Source organism: Schistocerca piceifrons, chromosome 2, assembly GCF_021461385.2.
Source record: "Schistocerca piceifrons isolate TAMUIC-IGC-003096 chromosome 2, iqSchPice1.1, whole genome shotgun sequence".
Lineage (NCBI taxonomy): Eukaryota > Metazoa > Arthropoda > Insecta > Orthoptera > Acrididae > Schistocerca > Schistocerca piceifrons.
Genome location: NC_060139.1, coordinates 521,310,913 through 521,329,073, shown reverse-complemented (window position 1 = coordinate 521,329,073; position 18,161 = coordinate 521,310,913). Strand labels below are relative to the sequence as shown.

Sequence of the window (18,161 nt, the reverse complement as noted above, 5' to 3'; positions counted from 1 at the left end):
CGGTGACATCTAGAGCAGAAACATAAGCAGGGGTCGATGACCAGCATTGTATAGTTCCCTGGATCTGGTTATATTATTACACTACTTTGCACTCCGACGTATTTACTCCGAATTCTTTTTTTCCAGCTGTATCGAAATAGTAGTTTCAGCATCTAATATGTTGATCTAACTCGCAGAATATGAGTTGAATTGTAGACGAGTTAATTTTCCGTTTTTATCTTCTGGTCTTCTAATGTTATCCGACAAGTCTCCGTAGAAATTCAGGTAGCTCTTTTCTGTGATAGCTACATGTAATATTTAGTGTCGCCTGCCAATTATAACGTTAAATCTTCATCAACATCACCATACTGCCACCAACGAGTGTCATACAGAATGTATTTCTGCAGTTATCGTACCACGTGGTATGAGGGTATTGCAAAAGAACGGTCAAATAGCTTTAAGTGCTGTATCTTTAAGGTGCTAAATGCGAATTGCTTGTTCGTCTGCTATCTTTTATTACTTCGCTTGTTAAATACTCTGGTGGTTCTTTTATTGCGCAGTGGTTTGACGTCAACAGTAATACGGAATTACTTCCATCGGACGTTTAAATGCGCAGTAGTGAATTCAAGAAAAGCTAGAGAATGCGCACTTCATCAAGTAATTCACTTTTCTTGTCAGACATAATAACTGCTCATGGCTAAAATCCTACTGCTGTTTGATTGTTAATCAGCATATACTTACACCCGCAATTGCCGCGTAAAGGATAATGTATTTACCTTTATAAGACGTTGGCATTCCAATAAGCGGCACAGAGCTAAATCTACGGTTGTCATCGACTTTCCTCTGTGAAATCAAGATATTCGAAAGCAGCTGTACGAACTGCAGTGCATGTAACACGCTACGTTCTTCATTTCGTCTCTGCTGGTGCTCAATAAGCGTTAACAAATCGTTTTTATGTTGTGATCATGCGCAAATGATCACTGCGCGGATTTGGCTGTGCTAGTGACCTCAGGTACTAATTTACACTTCCTATTATCTACGAAATGAGCACATGGAGAAAACATTAACAAAGCAAATTTTTCAAGCCAACGCATTAGAATGGAGGCTCACACATTGAATGGGAGTTCATACTTTAAAAATGAGGGCTCATATTCGCATTATAGCAGCAGAAATGCTTTTTTTTATATTTCAGAAAATTATCGTTGCAAAACGTGGAAGTTGTAATAAGGGTCATTTCTGTCAGCGGTAATAGCTTTGAAGTCTGTAATAGGGGATTCATCAATTTAATTACTTCGGAATATTTGTGGCATGGTTTAGCATTGTCCATTTGGGAACAACATTCATCAGCTATTTATCTAGGATATTAATCTGTCATATGCCAATCTTTTACTCGTTCATCGTTGTTTTGAATTAGGCAGTCCTCGTGAAATAATATCCTAAGCATCTGGCAGACGTTATTTACCAATACAGTAACATGTAAATCATTTGAACGTGTTTGTAACGAGTTATTATCGGGAAACTCCTTACCCTGCTTACTTTGTGTCACAAATGAGTTTTCAAAACAAAATGGTGAAGGCCTGCATCATAGACAAAGATACTGCCGCTGCTATTGTTTGCTTCGTTATCTACAGTATTATCCTATTTGGTTACAGAGCCCTATGATATCTTCTGTGTCTAACTGATACTCGCTATCGTCCGGCCATTCGGCTTCTAGAAAATTTTGTTACATCTGCATCAGTGGGCAGCGTGCAGCGGGCAGTGAAGAGAAAAGCTATGTTTTATACTGCAAGTTACATGAAACAACTTGTGTGTAATTGAAGAGACATTATTCATTGAGAATTAACGTATGAGGCTGTGCAGTTGTTAGGATACCGACCTCGTAATCGGGAGGATGGAGCTGCTCTGTACGGCAATCCTGATTTGAGTTTTCCGCTGTTTACCTGGATCGCTAAGGCAAATGACCCGTTGGTTTCTTAATCATGGCCATCTGTTCTATCCCCGTGTACTACCAGTCCTATCCTCTTAAAGCTTGTTATGCATTCTGTGTGCTATATTTTGGCCCATGGATTGGTACTGTTACCTCTGCCGATCTTATATCATTGTGAGATGATCCTTCGATGAATGAATAAACAGATAAACAAAATAAATGATTCACGTCTATCACACATCTACTACTGAAGTGATGCTACTCAGTAGACAGTAAAAGAATCTCCTGTTGTGGGGAACAACGGTTATTCTCGTATCACTTGTCCACTCATCAGCATTTATTGTTTTTATATATTTGCAGTAGATTTCGGGCCAACTACGGCGTCATCTTCAGTTACTTATACACTGGTATCGATGTGATATACCACCGCAAATGTGTCCTGTTACTGTACCCGATCGTCCTCTAGAATGGTACCTATAAGGCTGTCAGGTTCATCTAAAATGATAGTTTGTTCACTCACCACCACCACCGTCTAGTGTGATAACGGTAAGGCTGTCGAGTACGTCTGAAACGTCAGGTCATTCACTCAATAGCTGTTGTTGAGGAATTACCCTCCTGAGCGGCTATCAAAGAGCGACTTTTTGTATCGTGTATAAGGCACTCGAAATGCTGGCACCTCGGTAAGAGTTCAGTTAGCAGGTGGTCACATAGTAGTGGTGAAATTAACGAAAGTCGACCGCAGCAAGGAGGACGGAAGTGTGGAGGAAAGCGTTGAGGTCGGCTCTGCTTTACGGCGGCTGTTGCGGCAGGAAACTGCACCAGCGTCGCCGCCGTTAATCTCCGGCCTCCCTCCGCGAGGCTCCTTGCGTAGTCGACTCTACGCGCCGCACTGGAAGGTTGCGTCCCACGAATCTTGACACTCAGATTATCTCATGCGTGGAAAAACTTACGTATGAGAACTGCAAATCAGACACGTTATTCACTATAGACTGTAATGTGTTGGACAGTTAGCACGAAAGCGCGTGCATGGAAAATAATTGGCCAAATGCAAGTAGGGCTCGCACTGTCAGGGTTCCGTACAAACATTATCGGTCCCAAGAATTCCGAGACTTTTGAGAAAGCTTTAATTTTAAGATATAGGTTTAAATTTTTTTGTTTGATTTCATGCTTGCTATTATAATTTCTGAGAAAAAAGGTGTCTTAATAGGTAGACAGGTAGAAAGTCGGATAATGAATTACATAAAAATAACTACAAATTAACGATTTTCGGACCTTTTCCGTTATTTGCACTGTGAAACAAAGGGGAAGTACCCACCAGGTTATGATGAGTGGGTTTGTGAGTCGCAACATACGTGACATAAATGGCTGTATCTCTTCATTACATTGACTTAGAAGTTAAAATTTTTACACCGCTAAGGGTCCGTTGAAGTTAGTACTTAACGTAAATTCCAAATTTATATGTCTACCTGTTCCTGAGAAAAGGGGTTCACAACAGTTGGACAGACAGACAGTCAAACGGACGGAGAACAAAGTGACCCTGTAAGGACTTCGTTTTCACCGACTGAGGTACAGGACCATAAAAACCAGACGAATCAACGCTGACATTACGTAGTATTTAATATCAGATATTCCCTCCTTCGCTCAGAGAAGCAGGATCTATGTGAAAAGTCTTTAAACACCGCGATTTGTCCAGCGATAAAGAAAAAAATCGCTTTTAAATATGTAAACAGAAGACAACATAAAAATCAAGAAAGAAAAAGATTAGCGTTTAACGTAGTTTATCATTAAGGTCAATTTAGACGGACCATGAGTGCAGATTGGTCGAGGATGGGGCAGAAAATTGACCACTGCTTGTTTTATCGAAGGTATCACCCACATACATATTTACCAGGAAAACTTACATGAGTGTGAACAGACGGAGCATTTGAACCGAAGTCCTCGCAAATACGAGACATCTTAACCACAGCGCCATCTGTTTCCACGATGAGGAAGAAAGTCGTAACACTGTGAAACTTCCGCAGCCCTAACTCAAAATTGAAACCAAAAGCGGCCTCATTTTCCTAGGTATACACATATGAGCCACTGCGTTAGGGACACATACTCAGCAAAATTAAGCGCTTTTATTCGCTCTAATGATGGCGTTGACTTGTCGGAAAGTGGACTTGGACAATGAAAGAGCTGTAGAACCAGACTGGTCCACGATCATTCAACTGTTGCCCACAATACACATGGACCAAGGCGGGTAGAGCCTCGTTCGGTAATATTCAATATTTGCTCACCAGCATTGATGCCAGGTAACATGCGAGAGCCACACAAGCTTCCTCAAAAATGGTTCAAATGGCTCTGAGCACTATGAGACTCAACTGCTGTGGTCATCAGTCCCCTAGAACTTAGAACTAATTAAACCTAACTAACCTAGGGACATCACACACATCCATGCCCGAGGCAGGATTCGAACCTGCGACCGTAGCAGCAGCGCGGCTCCGGACTGGAGCGCCTAGAACCGCACTACCACCGCGGCCGGCAAGCTTCCTCACATCTATCGGCTCTTGTCTCCACCGCTGTGATACAGTGAAAGCATGGGGCGATGCATTGTGTTGTTGAAAGTTCTATAGATGAGGAAACGAAAGTACGTAATCGAATGACAGTTTCTTGTTACGTTTGCCGTAAGACCCGACTCATGACCATCAGGGTGTTTCGTTTTACCCCATGTGAATATCTCCCACTCGAGATTATCTCATCATGTAGATTTCGGTGCACATACACGCTGCCATCAGCTTGCGCCAGCACCTACTGCGACTCATCGGCCCACATGTTTATATGATTTGTGCGTTCACTGGAGGAGCCCCTGAGTCCAAGCTATGTTTTCGTGCAGCAAAGAGTGGATACACCTCATGGCGAATACAGTTCGCAGCATGTTTCTGGGGAAGTGTATTAGTAAATGATCACGTAGACGTAGCCAAATAGAAATGTAGCATCCATTACAACTGCTAGCCAAACCAGGTTGTCTTCGGAAAGCAGATGTTTTATTTGCTGCTGATTTGTATTTCGTGGATGAGCTTCAAGTATGTCTAAGTATGACAACTGAAACAGATTAAGCTTTTCTTGTTACGACCTCAATGTGTCACTTCAGTAATAAAACTGCAGTACATGTGAGTGAACTGTGACACACGTTGGTTTGAAAAGCATTTCATGTGTGCCATTTATACTTAAGATCTCCAATCAGAATTAACTCACTTACATCCTTAACACATATCAGTGTAAAAGCTAGAAAACGCAATAAACAACAGGAAATGCCTTAAATCTGACGTTGTATTATAAAAAAGAAACAATGCATGGAAATAGTGAAAGTTATTTACATCTACATACACCGTACGTACATCGCAAGCCATTGTCCAATGGATGGAGGAGGGTATATCGTACTAATATTATCTACCATATTTCGTATTTAGTCGCGTATTGTGTATGTATATATGCCCGTTTGTACGTAACCTAATCTCCCATGCTACTTACGTAACACATGTGTTGGTAACAGCATAATGATCGCACAGTCTTCTACGAATAAAGGTTCTCTAAATTTCCACACAAACCCGAAAACTACGTCTTCTTCCAGTGATTCTCGCAAGTTCCCAGAGCATTTCCGTTTCACTTGCGCGTGCGCTCTACCGACCCGTTATTTTACTAGTACCGAGTCCCTGGAATCGTTTCTTGTTGTCATGCCTATCTGATAAGAAGCCCGAACACTGGAACAGTAATCTAGAATTGGTCGCGCTAGCGTGTTGTATGCGATGTCCTATATAGGTGGGTTGTATTTTCCCAAAAAACTACCAATAAGCTCTGTCATTCGCCTTCCCTAATGCTGACTTTACGTGATCTTCCACCGCATATCTGTATATAATACGTTTTCCAGCACTTCCACCCGTCCGTACAGAACACCGTAACTGATTTGATGTAGGGGCTAAAAGATGATGTCGTAAGCTGTGGATTCAAAATACGGGAGGTTTTGAATATCTTTTAAGAACCTGGTGCCCACAGCTCTTAAATATTCGAAGAACGTCGTGATTTACCACCAAGGGCATCTGATAAAATTTTTCTACCGAACAATCAGTTTCGGTGCACAGCCATCTTCAGGTTCATAAAAGCATTTAGAACATCACTCCAGGATATGGACCGAAAATGGTTATTCAATAAAGAAATGTTATCAGCAACTCTTGTTGGTAAATCGTGACGTTCCTTATGTATGGATATGTTGTTATAGGAGCAGTCTGAACGAACTTTTTCGATCTGCTCTTACTTATTGTGGTCCGTGGAACGACCATTATTTTTCTTGTTTACCTGAATAAGCTATTTATCGATGAAACAACATACACACATTAAGAAATTATGTTCAGTCTGCCACCGAATTTCTCTTCCTTGATGTCAGAACTGCGGTTATTCCGGGCGACCTTTACGCGCTCCGGTAGGTCATTCGAAGGTGACGGTCATGCCGCATACTTGGGTCGAAAGCTCCTGAACTGCTCCCGGTGGCCACTTTGCGCAAGCTGCCGGTGGGCTCGGAGAAGAGCTTTCCTCTGTGTAAATGCAAATCTGATCACCCTGCGGTAGCCGCGGGGAATGTGGTCGAAGATGTCGGCTGTGGGCGCGGCGCGCATTGGTCAGTCCAGGTGCCGGAGCGCTACTTGCTCCTGCCGCTGCCCTGCGGCTGAATGCGAGGCATCGCCTTGTTACGGGCAGCATGCTGGAGCAAGTGAAGAAGTTTGTGGGCGAGGCAAGTGAATTAACCAAGCATCTTACACCTGCGCCACTTTACACTAAGGCGAGCTCAGTTGCGAGCGTTACCATGCTGACTTGAATTTAACTGTGGGTCTGTCTTCATAAACCGCGTTACCTTTTGACGGAAGAACGTGGAGTACCACGCTAAAATTAAATTATTTTTCCGGTTCAATGGTGCTTAATTGTGCTTACGTCCTCATAAAGCGCCTTTCATTACTTATTGACGGTAGGCCGCGGAGTGCAACATAAAATAAAGATATTTTGTTCGTGTCTCCGAAAGTACTGGCTGTACTACATAGTTTATTATGGTAATTAAAGTAAAGCCTACTCCAACTATCCTATTCTTGCATAGCGGAACGGTTCAACTGCTACTGTCAGAAACATCTTTGTCCTCCAAGAAATCAGAAAAAAGTTGACAAACTGAGAAAGAAACCAAGTGCAATAAAAAAACGTAAAAAACGATAAAAACCGCAGGTGTGTGGTAACGGGATGGAAAATAAAAGCCCACTGATGATGCTGGAACTTCAGCGAAACATGTCTGGGAAATATAAGAACAGAGCCGATGTGGCCGTGCGGTTCTAGGCGCTTCAGTCTGGAACTGCGTGACCGCTACGGACGCAGGTTCGAATCCTGCCTCGGACATGGATGTGTGTGATGTCCTTAGGTTAGTTAGGTTTAAGTAGTTCTAAGTTCTAGGGGACTGATGACCACAGATGTTAAGTCCCATAGCGCTCAGAGCCATTTGAACCATTTTTTATAAGAACAGACTAATTTTGCTTTGCTCAAGTTGGAGGCCCTCCAAAAGCAAATATACACCACTACGGTTTAATACAATATACATTAACACGAGGGGTATTTCACAAAACAAAACTGGAGAATGAACAAATGATTGAATATACTGATCAATGCAGTCATGTTAAGAAAAAAAAACCTCCGATTCAAACTCTAGAATTAAATGATGCATTTTTTCGGATGAGTGTATCTTCTGACATGTCCATTAAATCAATCCCATTTTTATGAACAATATTTCTATGGCCCTAACCATCATCATAGCTGCTGCGAATAGTAGTGATCGATTCGTTGCCGCTGCCTGATCTCTAAGCGACTGTGAGGTACTGGTTCGAGCATGTGCAGCGACTGGGCGTAACATCATCGTTCGCCGAAGTGTCGTGCACAACACTCGAATTGGTAACCTGATGGTCACCTGAAGAATATGTTCAAATGTGAGTGAGTTCCTAAGGAACCAAACTGCTGATGTCATCGGCCCCTAGACTTACACACTACATAAACTAACTTAACACTAAGGACAACACTCACACCCACGTCCGAGGGAGGACTCGAACCTCTGGCGGGAGGGGCCGCACGATTAGCGACATGGCGCCTCTAACAGCACGGCCATTCCGCGCGGCTCACCCGAAGAAATATTGCTTATAACGCCGGGAAAAACTCAGAAATCAGATATAATTTACCAATGTTTAACTTGAAGAGCAGCAAAGAGCAATAAAATCGTATTAAACTTTACTTAAAGATTATCTACAAACACACTCTGACAACTGGTGCGAATTGTGTAGCGCTTCTGCTGGTCTGGTACCCACGTCCCGCCTTATGCTAGCATATGGGATTTACTCTAGAGTCTAGACGCAGACAGGTGGGGTACATAGATTCCGTCATGGGAGGTAAATAAGAGACTGGTGGCCATAGATGTTTGGTCTTTTTAAACCCATAGTCGTGATCTTCATCGAAGTCTATACTTTCATTTAAGGCTGGGGCGTTGGAAGAATGAGAGCTTGTAATCGCACTCCTCTGTGAAAGCTGTCGTTCGCCTAGTTGTATCTGTGCCATCACTACGTGATAGATACAAAGAGAGCTGAAGGATATTCGCAGCATCTGTCCGGAAAGGCGGTTCTCCAGTTATTCTTAGCAGGTGCTCGCGAGGTGTACAACGCCTTTCGAGTCTCTGTCAGTTATACTATCACGTTTATTAGGTATTTCCATTCAGTTTCTTCAATTATTACGACGTTTAATTATGCTTGGTTGAAATGTCTCCGCTTTAAAGAGACTTCTTCGGAATTACGAACTGACTAGGCACAGCACACATTAGTTTAATTCGTACGTTGGTACGAATCTACATAGACTTAACAAAGGACAGATTCCGATACAAAACAAATTTGACATTCACAGTATACTGAAAGCAGTAAACAAGACAGAAATTTAACACAGGACAAACTGCTGACGAACTTCGCTGCAGTTTGCCACCTTGTTGGAAGTTTCCCCAGCGCCGAGGGTGTCTCACGAATTCTCGACATGGTGACGCTTACTAGTATACACTCGGTGAAACAGACTATTGGGCAATTCGCAGTATACTAAATTTTAAACCACTTCATTGATGCCGACAGGAATATGGCACAAGAACTAAAGTTCTCTGTTATATCCCCGACATAACTAAATAGTTAGAAGATTTTAGTGTGTACAACCGATCGACTGTGCTTCTAATTATTTTTTAGAAGTAATTTGCTGCAGCTTAACTTGACGTTTTGTATATTAACTCGAAACAAAACTTGGGCTTTGAATACCATTATATCGAGCACCCTTAACTACCATCTTCAATAATAAACTTTTAAACCAAAAACTATGTTCTAATTTTAAGTTACGTCTTCTCTATAGAGCCGGATTTATTGACAGAGAGAGAGAGAGAGAGAGACAGAGAGAGAGAGAGAGAGAGAGAGAGAGAGAGAGAGGGCGATACCCCTTCAATTCTAAAGACTACGTTGCTTCTAACTCCAGAGAACTGCAGGACAATAAGGAACAAGTGAAAAGAATTCTTTGAACTCAGCCATAATACCCCACAATGATCATGTTTCTTCTCTTTCTCTCTCTCTGTCTTTTAACGCTGTGTTTCTCTGTTTCCACAATGACTCTTAAGGTTAACTACTGAATTAACGTTGGCATACTTTCTATAGGTCTGATATAACTCGGGATAGGTGTCAGTTGCAAGTGCTCCACTTTCGGTGCGGTATCCTAGTAAAGAAACGATGCCGCTATAAGAAGTCGACCCACATAACAGAACCGCTTGTGAAGTAATCGTTTTACAGCATCCCCGCAAGCGATGTTCGAACTTTCAACGGGGGAGACACGCGATGTGCCGGGGCTTTTAAGCACGCAATGTCTGCTCCAAGTTCAGAGATACTCTAGATCCTTGTGGCGAACAACGACTCATAAATATCTCGCGTCCTATCTTACTACGTATAGTTCATTGCCACCGCACGCATGACACGCTAATTCAAGTGCATCAAGTAGGATGCTAAAGCGTGTACCGATGTCTCAGTTCCCATCATCAGATCATCTTCTCTCCCCCTGTCAACATTCTCAAGCTGTTGACATAGAGGACATCCTGTTTATATACGGTCCAAAACTATCAACTGAAAGCACATCTAAACTACAGAAAATATCTGCCAATCACAGAGGGTAGAATTTGACTCAGTAACTTTACTGCTCCCTCGCGACAGCTATACAGAGTCTTCAACAGCATCTATGCCACAATAATATCAACACTGTTGATCAAATGACAAAGTGAACTTCGTGACAAGTAAAGAAATATATCTGAATTGAAATGTTAACTTATAGGTCCATGCTCTCCTTTCGTCAAATAAGGGAGGAGATGATGAATAGAGTTTGAAAGGAGAGGAGAGCGAGACATGATACAGGGTAAAAAATGTTTTTGTTTGTCTTCTAATGGTTGGGGTAGAACGTAAACAATAGACATAGCAAATCTAGTAATTAGGTTGAACCCGACCATTCAGAACTATTTCGTATGTCAGTATATGACATAAACAATACTGAAAAAGGGCCTTCTTCATTCCTTAGTCAAGTATGTCTATGTAATGTGTGGACGAATGTAACGAGTGTTTGTATCGTTTTCGTCTTATTAACGGCGACCATTTCAAGAGGACTAGGGCAATACTATTTGGCTACGTACATAATCGACACATCAACAGAGACCAGGAAGTCCGTCGAACTCAGCGTCCACATTCGAGAAACGGATCAGCGTCCGTATATTCTAGTATACTCACTTCACACGCCACAGCAAATAAGGTTGAGATTTAACACGCTGTTTTGCTCTACACTTCGGTGATTTGTGATTTTCCATTACCCTATTTGCATTGCAATAATGGCAACGAAATATTTTATGGATGTCGTGCTCCATAGCTGTTACATAATCTATAAATGACGTATTGGATTTCACAGCTGCTGTTGAAACCCATTCATTTCGCAAGTAGCTACGTTCTACGATGCTTTACAGACGATATCTTGCACATGCAGCAAGCAGGTGCGAAACCTCTGGCTCACTGGACGAACAAGGTACCATCGGAAGCTCATCAGAAGAGTTTATCTATTATCGAAGTAAAGGACTTTCAGTAAGAGGACCTACATACTTTACATGATAGTTAAAAATAATAAATGCCTTTATCAATAACCGTTGTGAAAATAAGTTCACACCATTGAGTTGGTATGTACAATGTATTTCGTAGCATAAGCCTCATCATCATGCAGTCATGACACACGAAAATCATTTTGCTTAGTTATAAGCTGTAATTTTTTCAATAAAATTTTAGTTGTGTCGCATGCTGAGGAAGACCTAGTAAGCAAATGAAGAAAAAAACATCTCTATCTATCTTATTGAAACAGAAAAAGCAAAGAGTCACTGTTGTTACATCGTCTGGTACCAGTACAGCCAGTGTCTGTTTACAATCTTCACTTTGATCTTCAAGTAGCCGTGAACATTTTATTGTATGTACTTTACATGATAACTATTAGACGAATAATTTCCTACTGGAAAAAATCATAGTCTATCTCTACTCGATTCGTATGTAGCTCGGAACTAGTCCAAGATGCTTATCGCAATGGCAACCTGTCGCCACTGGTAGTTGAGTGGTCAGCGCGACGGAACCTAACAGACCGAGTTCGATTCCAGTCTGAATCGGAGATTTTCTCCGCTCAGGGACTGGGTGTCGTGTTGTCCTAATCATAATCATTTCATCCCCATCGAAACGCAAGTCGTCGAAGTGGCGTCATCTCGAAAGACTTGCACCAGGCGAATGTTCTACCCGACGGGAGGCCCTAGCCACACGGCAATTATTTATTTAACCTGTAGCTATATCTTTGCTAACACAATTTAAAAGGCCAAAGATTAAGTATGTACATGTTAAGCTGTCTTTGGGAGTTTTTCCTTGGGTTTGAAGTGAACGACAGAAACAGAAATCTCCTTCCAAATATTCCCAGTTGGGATTCCCTTTGTAACATCCTCAGCCTACTAATATATATTGTCTTATAACAAAGTTCTACAGTGGCCGGTCCTGAAGCGAAGATGTACAAAAGTAAGAGTTCTCTTGTATTAATATTAGTACTAAAAACGAAGCAGTAAATAAAATAATTCTTTAATGACTTCTTTATGTGTCTCTTTAATCCCCTGTGCTTCCTCAGCACATACAACGAATACAAAACGGCTGGAAATAAGAATATAGGCGCAGGCAAAACTATTTTTATATAGAAGCGATAGCTTCGTGTTGAGGCTCGAAGGCTATCTCAATTCATGTAGCACCAACAAAATTTAAACGAGGAGTAGACTAGTGTAGATATTACCTCAACTGGAGAATATTTTTCCCTTTCTTGATTTGAGCGCCTACGGTGTCTGTACTTGCTTTAAGGAATATCGCAACTATTAAAATGTGTATTTATTTTACACATGTGTTTATTTTATTTATTTCAAATTTAGAATTTTTACTTTACTTCCACTTACATCTGAATGTGTCGTCTCCAGGTATTCCTGCATTTGGTACTGATGTTATTGGTCTAAAATCGCCTTTTCTTTGAGTACTACGCATATCTCGACGTCAAGCACGACAAAATATTGCACGAAAAGTATATACACTCTTGGAAATTGAAATAAGAACACCGTGAATTCATTGTCCCAGGAAGGGGAAACTTTATTGACACATTCCTGGGGTCAGATACATCACATGATCACACTGACAGAACCACAGGCACATAGACACAGGCAACAGAGCATGCACAATGTCGGCACTAGTACAGTGTATATCCACCTTTCGCAGCAATGCAGGCTGCTATTCTCCCATGGAGACGATCGTAGAGATGCTGGATGTAGTCCTGTGGAACGGCTTGCCATGCCATTTCCACCTGGCGCCTCAGTTGGACCAGCGTTCGTGCTGGACGTGCAGACCGCGTGAGACGACGCTTCATCCAGTCCCAAACATGCTCAATGGGGGACAGATCCGGAGATCTTGCTGGCCAGGGTAGTTGACTTACACCTTCTAGAGCACGTTGGGTGGCACGGGATACATGCGGACGTGCATTGTCCTGTTGGAACAGCAAGTTCCCTTGCCGGTCTAGGAATGGTAGAACGATGGGTTCGATGACGGTTTGGATGTACCGTGCACTATTCAGTGTCCCCTCGACGATCACCAGTGGTGTACGGCCAGTGTAGGAGATCGCTCCCCACACCATGATGCCGGGTGTTGGCCCTGTGTGCCTTGGTCGTATGCAGTCCTGATTGTGGCGCTCACCTGCACGGCGCCAAACACGCATACGACCATCATTGGCACCAAGGCAGAAGCGACTCTCATCGCTGAAGACGACACGTCTCCATTCGTCCCTCCATTCACGCCTGTCGCGACACCACTGGAGGCGGGCTGCACGATGTTGGGGCGTGAGCGGAAGACGGCCTAACGGTGTGCGGGACCGTAGCCCAACTTCATGGAGACGGTTACGAATGGTCCTCGCCGATACCCCAGGAGCAACAGTGTCCCTAATTTGCTGGGAAGTGGCGGTGCGGTCCCCTACGGCACTGCGTAGGATCCTACGGTCTTGGCGTGCATCCGTTCGTCGCTGCGGTCCGGTCCCAGGTCGACGGGCACGTGCACCTTCCGCCGACCACTGGCGACAACATCGATGTACTGTGGAGACCTCACGCCCCACGTGTTGAGCAATTTGGCGGTACGTCCACCCGGCCTCCCGCATGCCCACTATACGCCCTCGCTCAAAGTCCGTCAACTGCACATACGGTTCACGTCCACGCTGTCGTGGCATGCTACCAGTGTTAAAGACTGCGATGGAGCTCCGTATGCCACGGCAAACTGGCTGACACTGACGGCAGCGGTGCACAAATGCTGCGCAGCTAGCGCCATTCGACGGCCAACACCGCGGTTCCTGGTGTGTCCGCTGTGCCGTGCGTGTGATCATTGCTTGTACAGCCCTCTCGCAGTGTCCGGAGCAAGTACGGTGGGTCTGACTCACCGGTGTCAATGTGTTCTTTTTTCCATTTCCAGGAGTGTATTTACGTAATCCTCGCTAAACACACGAACACAGATGTATACTCTACGTTTCTTGGCGTAAAACACAACAACATTTTCCATCAGTAGCGTGTTCGCCCTGATAGCTGAGTGGTCAGCATGACGGATTGCCATCCTACGTGCCCGGGTTCGATTCCCGGCTGCGTCGGGGATTTCCTCCTCTCAGGGACTGGGTGTTGCGCTGTCTTCATCATCGTTTCTTCCCCATCCGGCTCGCAGGTTGCCCAATGTGGCGTCGAATGTAATAAGACCTGGACCAAGGCGGCCGGACCTGCCCCGGAAGGGGCCTCCCGGCCAACGACGCCAAACGTTCATATCCATAGCAGTAGCGTAATCTATATTTACGTTCTCCTCGTTAAATCTACAAAACATACAAACATATACTACGCGTACAAATTGACAAAGTATTGGACTGCTAGTATATAATCAGGCTCTCCTCGCTAAACACACAAAATAGACATATACCATACGATTCTTGACCTAAAAAGCGACGAAATATTGCACTACAGTCTCCTGAGTAAGCACATAACTGCACAGCGTTTTATCCAGGAGTGGTGCAATATTTCAATGTGTTTTACGCAACGAAATGTGAAGTACTGGAAGCCAGAAAATCAGGAACACTTGAAAAACGTACAGTCAGGTGACGCTATCAACTGTAAGAGGAACTCAATCAAAATTGCTACCGCAACGATGTTTTAAACAGTTGAAATGACAGGAAAATGTGCAATAAATACGTATCTTTTAGTAGTTACAAAGGCGGAATTCAAATCTCTTTAAAGTTCCGGAATGCATTTTAACCCTGCAGCGGACTACGCGTCGATTTTAAACATCCTCGCAGACTAAAACTGTATGCCACACCAGAACTCTGACCTGGGGGCCTTGTACTTCGCATGAAAATGTTCGTTAGGGTGAGCTATCCACGCGTAACTCTCAACCGTCACCCTACCCCTCCTCCCCCCGTCGCCGGCCATCCCCCACTCATAGTTTCAAGCTTCGAAAGTACGAAAGAGGTGCTGGCAGAAGTAACGAAGTTCGTAACTCGTGCCTGGATAGGTAGGAGCGTCAGCCCGTGACAGGCAAGGTTTTCTGGCTTCATGTCCCAATCGGGCACATAGTTTTAATCTGCCAAGAAGTTTCATATTTCCACTCTTTTCTTCACAAGTCGCATGTGGTAGATAAATTACTATTAAGTAGTTTCGACTCTAAGGAGTCATCATCAGAAGTACAGCTCACGTGTGTTGTTAGGAAAATAACATGTCAGGTCAGCATCAAGCACTCTTTATGGTTATTTCTTTTAACTGACCACAATGATGACCTGACGTGTCACTTTCTTAGATACTGGAGCTTTAATTCTGACGATGAGTCATTAGAGCCGAAGCGGTTCGAGGAGTATATCAAAAGCGACCTAGACGTTTGTGAATAGAATGGTATTTGTAAAATAGATCGCGTGCTCCAATTTGGCAGTCATATATCATTTAGTATTTTCCCTTTGTTTATGCAGTAGACGGCCACTAGGAAAATGTTTGACGGGTTGTCGTTTCTGTCTATGATAGATACCGGTGGCGGAGAGGTGTGCGTTGCGGATGATGCCGCTGGCGAGCGCGCCTAACGGAGCGGCGTGGTGTGCTGTTGCAGAGAGCGAGGGGCAGCCGCGCCGGCCGGCCGCCTGCCCTATGAGCCTGGTGGCCGCGACGTGGGCCAGCGGCTGCAGCAGCGCGCTCCTTGGCGTCGGCGTCGGCGTGGGGCTCCTGCAGCACGGGCCCGCCGCACATGCCATGCGCGAGAAGGACTCGTCGCCGCGCAAGATGCTGCTCGCGTCGGGCGGGCACAGCTCGCCCAAGCAGGCGGCCGTCTACCCGCTGTCGGTGCGCGTGCCCGAGGAGGGCCGCCAGGCTGCAGCGGCCGCGGGCCCGCCCGACCACCACGACCTGCCCTTCGACCTGTCGCGCCACAACGCGGGCGCGGGGGCGGCGGCCGCGGGCGCCGGCGCTGCGGGGGCGGGCGCGGGCGCCCAGCAGGTGGCGGGCGCGCCGCACATGTCACCCGCGGGCCACCCGCCGCCGCAGCACGACGACCAGCCACTCGACCTGCGCCTCGACCACAAGAAGGGCGCCATCGCCGCCGGGCGCCGCCACCAGGTCGAGGACGAGAACCGCAACGTCATCGTGGGCTCCCCGTCGCCGTCGCCACCCGCCGGACGCGCCTCTTCCGCCTCGTCCGGTGGCAGCGGTGACGAGAACAGAGAACAGAGACAGTCCAGTCCTTCCGCATCCTCCGTGGCGAACAGCCTCAAATCCCCCGTGGGCTCTCCCGGCATAGGCCACTACCCTGTCTTCCTCTCGCACCAGCCCATTCACCCTCTAATGCTGGAGGCGATGTGCCGCGCCAACAAGGAAGGAGCCGGCGCACGGTTACCTCTCGCCTATCCAGTCAGCCCCCCTGGCTATCACTCCCCACGAACTCCCTACGCTTTCCTGAGTCCCAATTCACTGCTCAACGGCCACTCTTCGCCCACCGGTGTCTCGCCAGCGGCCGGGTTCGAAATGCTGCGCCACCCACTGGCTCAGCAGCAGCAACAGCAACAGCAACAACAACAGCAAACCCAACAGCAACAACACGCCCTAACCACCAAGCAGGTAACTGTGCCCGCTTCGCCAGTGGGGAACTTCGCCGAAGCTGCCACTGGCGTCCAGACCAACGGAGGAAGTGGCGTCGCAGCATCAGCGGGCGGAAAAATTAAGGACCGCTACGCTTGCAAGTTCTGCGGCAAGGTGTTCCCTCGATCTGCCAATCTGACACGCCACCTACGCACTCATACGGGGGAGCAGCCGTACAAGTGCAAGTACTGCGAGCGCTCCTTCAGCATCTCGTCCAACCTGCAGCGGCACGTGCGCAACATCCACAACAAGGAGAAGCCGTTCAAGTGCCCGCTCTGTGACCGCTGCTTCGGCCAGCAGACGAACCTAGACCGCCATCTGAAGAAGCACGAGGCGGACGGACCCACGATCTTGGACGACCCCCGGCGCAGTCCGTCGGCACTGCTGGCGCACCATCACCAGCGACAGCAGCTGCAGCTCCAGCAGCAGCAGCAGCAGCAACAGCAGCAGCAGCAGCACGCGCGCGTGTTGGGCCCTCTGGCGGAGGACGCTTGCTTCGAGGAGATCCGCTCGTTCATGGGCAAGGTGACGGCCGACGGCCGGCTGGTGGCTCCGCCCGCGCTGGCCGCCGCGCAGCTGCGACACGCCGCCGCCGCCGCTGCCGCCGCGGCTGCAGCTGCGGGGGCGTCGGGCGGCGCTCACTTCTCGCCGCTGGCGCCGTTGCACCGCCTACACGCCGATCAGCTGGGCCGGCGCTGCATCACGCCGCCGCCCTTCGACGCGTCGGCTGCCGCGCGCTGCGCCAACACCGACGCGGCCAAGCTGGGCCGTTCCTTCTCCAGTAGTGACAAGGACAATATGTCTTCCAGATCGTCGTCGTCCTCGCTGGCCGGGTCATCACTGTCTCCTCCACGAGTCTCTTCGCCCAAGGACGATGTCCCTCACAAGTCCCCCGCCAACGACACGACTACCTCTGCACAGGAGGACCGTCCGTCCTCTAACCCACCGTCCAACAATGGCAGCAGTCATGCTGAAAACATTACAGAACCGTCGCCACCACCAGCTTCGCCCAACAACAATACGTGATACACAATTCTCCACCACATAACCAACCACAGAATATCCTATATATCTTTCAGGGTATACTATGTCAGGCTCCTGGCCACTGTAGACATTGGAACAGGCACCTTAATGCAGCCTATCACACTAGAACTCTTACCGTATGTGAAAATGTAAACCATCAGATGTTACGAGAGCCCCAACAAGAACGACAGGGAACTGGCACCAGTTGTACCAGATTCCGCCAAAACTGAAGGACAAGGCATCAGTAATGCGGTACACTGTATCACCCACAAAACTGACCGTGTTTCTGATCGATTTATCAGGCTGCAAATAGGACCAGTAGTTCCAAGCATCAACTGAAAACAATACAGAAAGCATTCATCTAAATAGGAAGGTGCTAGGGAACAGGGAAATGATACGAAGTTTCGAGTTCAGAAGATTGCTGCAAGTTTGAGA

General features: G+C 46.2%; 1 protein-coding gene across 1 annotated transcript in view; it reads left to right on the top strand.

Annotated features, from left to right (window-relative positions):
- The window catches only part of LOC124775546 (B-cell lymphoma/leukemia 11B-like), a 75,848-nt gene extending 58,119 nt beyond the window's left edge, over nucleotides 1–17,729 (top strand). The window contains exons 3-5 of the mRNA XM_047250376.1: nucleotides 15,600–16,642; nucleotides 16,754–17,270; nucleotides 17,388–17,729. Of these exons, the coding sequence (XP_047106332.1) occupies nucleotides 15,600–16,642; nucleotides 16,754–17,270; nucleotides 17,388–17,729 (1,902 nt within the window). The remainder of the gene's footprint in view (nucleotides 1–15,599; nucleotides 16,643–16,753; nucleotides 17,271–17,387) is intronic.
- Nucleotides 17,730–18,161: the final 432 nt, after the last annotated feature.